Source organism: Bison bison, unplaced genomic scaffold, assembly GCF_000754665.1.
Source record: "Bison bison bison isolate TAMUID 2011002044 unplaced genomic scaffold, Bison_UMD1.0 scf7180017858886, whole genome shotgun sequence".
NCBI classification, from domain to species: Eukaryota; Metazoa; Chordata; class Mammalia; order Artiodactyla; family Bovidae; genus Bison; species Bison bison.
Genome location: NW_011489458.1, coordinates 438,053 through 441,033, shown reverse-complemented (window position 1 = coordinate 441,033; position 2,981 = coordinate 438,053). Strand labels below are relative to the sequence as shown.

Sequence of the window (2,981 nt, the reverse complement as noted above, 5' to 3'; positions counted from 1 at the left end):
AGTGAAGTCGCCCAGCCACATCCGACTCTCTGTGACCCCAGGGACTGCAGCCCACCAGGCTCCTAGCCTCTCCCTAAGTGGAAAACATCTGATCCCTTCCCCAACCTTACTTCCCAGAGCTCTTCCATGTCTCTGAGACTGTGTTTCATCTCTCTCCTGTTGGCTGTCTGAGGACCTCATTCCTACTCCAGGTTAGGAGCTTCTCAGAGGCCCGGGCTCTAAGCTGCCCATCCCTGGTGACCGCCAAAGCAGGAGGTGGCACGTCCAGCCTGAGCCAATGAAGTGGTTACGTGCATCTCTTTTAGGAGCTGACAAACCTGAATTTTCTTCCCAGCTCCACTGCTTAGAGCTGGGCCTTAGGAAAGTCCTATCACCTCCCTAGGCCTCAACTTCCCAATTTGCAAAATGGGGTGAAACCTACCTCCAGACCTTTTCGGGGGGGATAAACGGAGACACTCTTTGTACAGCACTGAAGACTACGTGACTCAGTGTTAACAACCAGCATTTAATAGCAAATTCACGTTTACTGAGCTGGGCTGAATGTACACTGAGACGCACCAGACCAGGGACTCAGCTGGACCTCCGATGGAATCCTGGCTCTGCTATTCAGGGCTACACCACCTTGAGTAAGTTACTGAAGACTCCCGAGTCCTTTACTCCTTATTTATCAAATGGCAACATGTTTACCTCCCTTTCCCAGGGATGATGCAAGGATCAAAAGTGACAAAGCACAGGAAGGAACTCTAAAGATTAAGGCCCTACAGAGACGTTAGGAATGTGCAAGGACTCAAGCGGTCTCTGGCCTGGAGGATGGGAGCCAGTCTGCCTGTACACTAGGATAACCGGGCAAGTCCAGACCAGTTTCTCTGGTTGGGCTGGAACCTCAAGAGGCCCGATGCGGGCACCTTCATTTCCAGATGCCTGGGATTCGGGGTGGATGCGTGCCAGCCATACTCTGGCCACAGAAGCAAAGACAGGGTCTGTATTCTGCTTCTAGTTCTGTCCAGGCCTGATGCCTGTTCACAGACAAGCACATCCATCCCTCCCCAGGGGCATTCACTATGTGGACTAGACTCCCAAGAGGGCCCCAAGTCTCTTTTTTTTTTTGGCCTGCGCTGCACAGCATGTGGGATCTTAGTTCCCTGACCAGGGATTGAACCTATGGTCCCTGCAGTAGAAGTGCAGAGTCTTAACCACTAGACCGCCAGGGAAACCCCTGGACTGTCCTTTTCATGCAGCCTTACTGCTCTCAGGGGTGCAGTGCTCGGAACCTTCCCGCTCTCGGAAGGGCAACGACTGTCCCCAGACCAACTCTGGATTGTGCGGTGAACGCGGGGGTGGATCTGAAGTAAGAAATCAGGGCCGGATCCTGGGACTGCAGCTCACTGTGGTCCTGCGCTGCCAACCATTCCCCCAAAGAGGCGTTTCCCACCTGCCAGCCTGAAGCCACCGGCAGGGATGCCCACAATGTGCTCACGGACAAAACATCTTTAAGCCTCACTGGGCTAGGACAAGTGTGATCATGAAGCTAACCGGGCCTGACAAGTGCTCCCTGTCCCTCCAGGGCCATTCCACACGGGTACTCACCATCGTCCGCAGTGTTGAGTTTGAGGCTCTTGCCCTTGAAACTCAGCTGTCCCCCGGCCACCTGGGTCTTGGCGAGCGTCTCTGCTAGCTTGGCAATATCTTCAGAGGCCATGGTGGCTGCGTTGGTGGGCTCCTCTGGAAATCTGCAGACTGAGGAGGTCAAAGTGCATTAAGAGAGGATCTCTGGGCATCTCCAGGTTGGGGAGGGCCGGGTAGGACCATTTCAGCTGCCTGAGCCCACCTCCCAGGATAAGGAAATCCCAAGCACTAAACCACTGGGAGAAATAAAAACACTGAGCAAGGAAGAGTTCTAAAAAGGCAAAGGTTTCAACCTCTGTAGAGTTACCGTCTAACTACAAGCCCTCCTCTGCCCAACTGCCCCAGGCGGGGTACCAAGCAGAGCCATGTAAGTTGACCACTGGGTCCCCAGGGAATGGCAGTCGAGTCCCAGTCTGACGGCTATGAAGAGTCTCCCCAGAGCACACACCTGCCTGATCATGTTGGGTGCTTTCTGTTTGAGGGTCCCATTCCTCAAACAGGACACAGATGGCTATGGGATCCAGGTTATCCATCCCAAAGAATGCCCCACTGCCCTCGTTGGCATGACTCTGGGGGTGGGGCACAGGGCACAGCCCACTGCACGGCTCGTTTCAACCTTGGCCAGGAGACTGGGCAGCCCATGGCGGCCAGACCTCAGGGGTTCCTAGGCGACCAGAGGTCTCTACATCACAACAGCCACCATCACAATAGACTGAGGACAGAGTTGCTGAAAAAAAGGAGCTTCTAGCTTATAGTTCAGCAGATTGGCAGAAAGGATCACTACATTTCCCCAAAGAGGAATGGGTGATCAGGAAGAACAAGGTTATTTAGTGTCTCAGACAGTGATAAGAAAAAAAACAAACAGGAAAAGGGGTAAGAAGCTTTGCTGTTTTCCTTTTTTCTTGGGAGGGGGGAATGGATTTAATCTAAAATAGAGTGGTGGTTGTTGTTCAGTTGCTTAGTCATGTCCAACTGTTTGCAACCCCATGGACTGCAGCACACCAGGGTTCCCTGTTCTTTACCATCTCCTGCAGCTTGCTCAAACTCATGTCCATTGAGTTGGTGATGCCATCCAACCATCTTGTCCTCTGTCGTCCCCTTCTCCTGCCTTCAATATTTCCCAGCATCGGGGTCTTTTCCAAGGGGTCAGTTCTTCACATTAGGTGGCCAAAGTACTGGGGCTTCAGCTTCAGCCCTCCCAATGAATATTCAGGACTGATTTCCTTTAGGATTGACTGGTTTGATCTCCTTCCAATACAAGGGGACTCGCAAGAGTCTTAGAGAAGGTATTATTAAGAAAGAAACAAAGACTTGAAGGATACTGGGGACTGACCCACGCAGATATCTGGGGGAAG

General features: G+C 52.5%; 1 protein-coding gene across 1 annotated transcript in view; it reads right to left on the bottom strand.

Moving 5' to 3' along the window:
• RANGAP1 (Ran GTPase activating protein 1) overlaps window positions 1–2,981 on the bottom strand; it is a 30,189-nt gene that overhangs the window by 25,724 nt on the left and 1,484 nt on the right. The window contains exon 2 of the mRNA XM_010830228.1: window positions 1,588–1,737. Within this exon, the coding sequence (XP_010828530.1) occupies window positions 1,588–1,699 (112 nt within the window). The 5' untranslated portion in view covers window positions 1,700–1,737. The remainder of the gene's footprint in view (window positions 1–1,587; window positions 1,738–2,981) is intronic.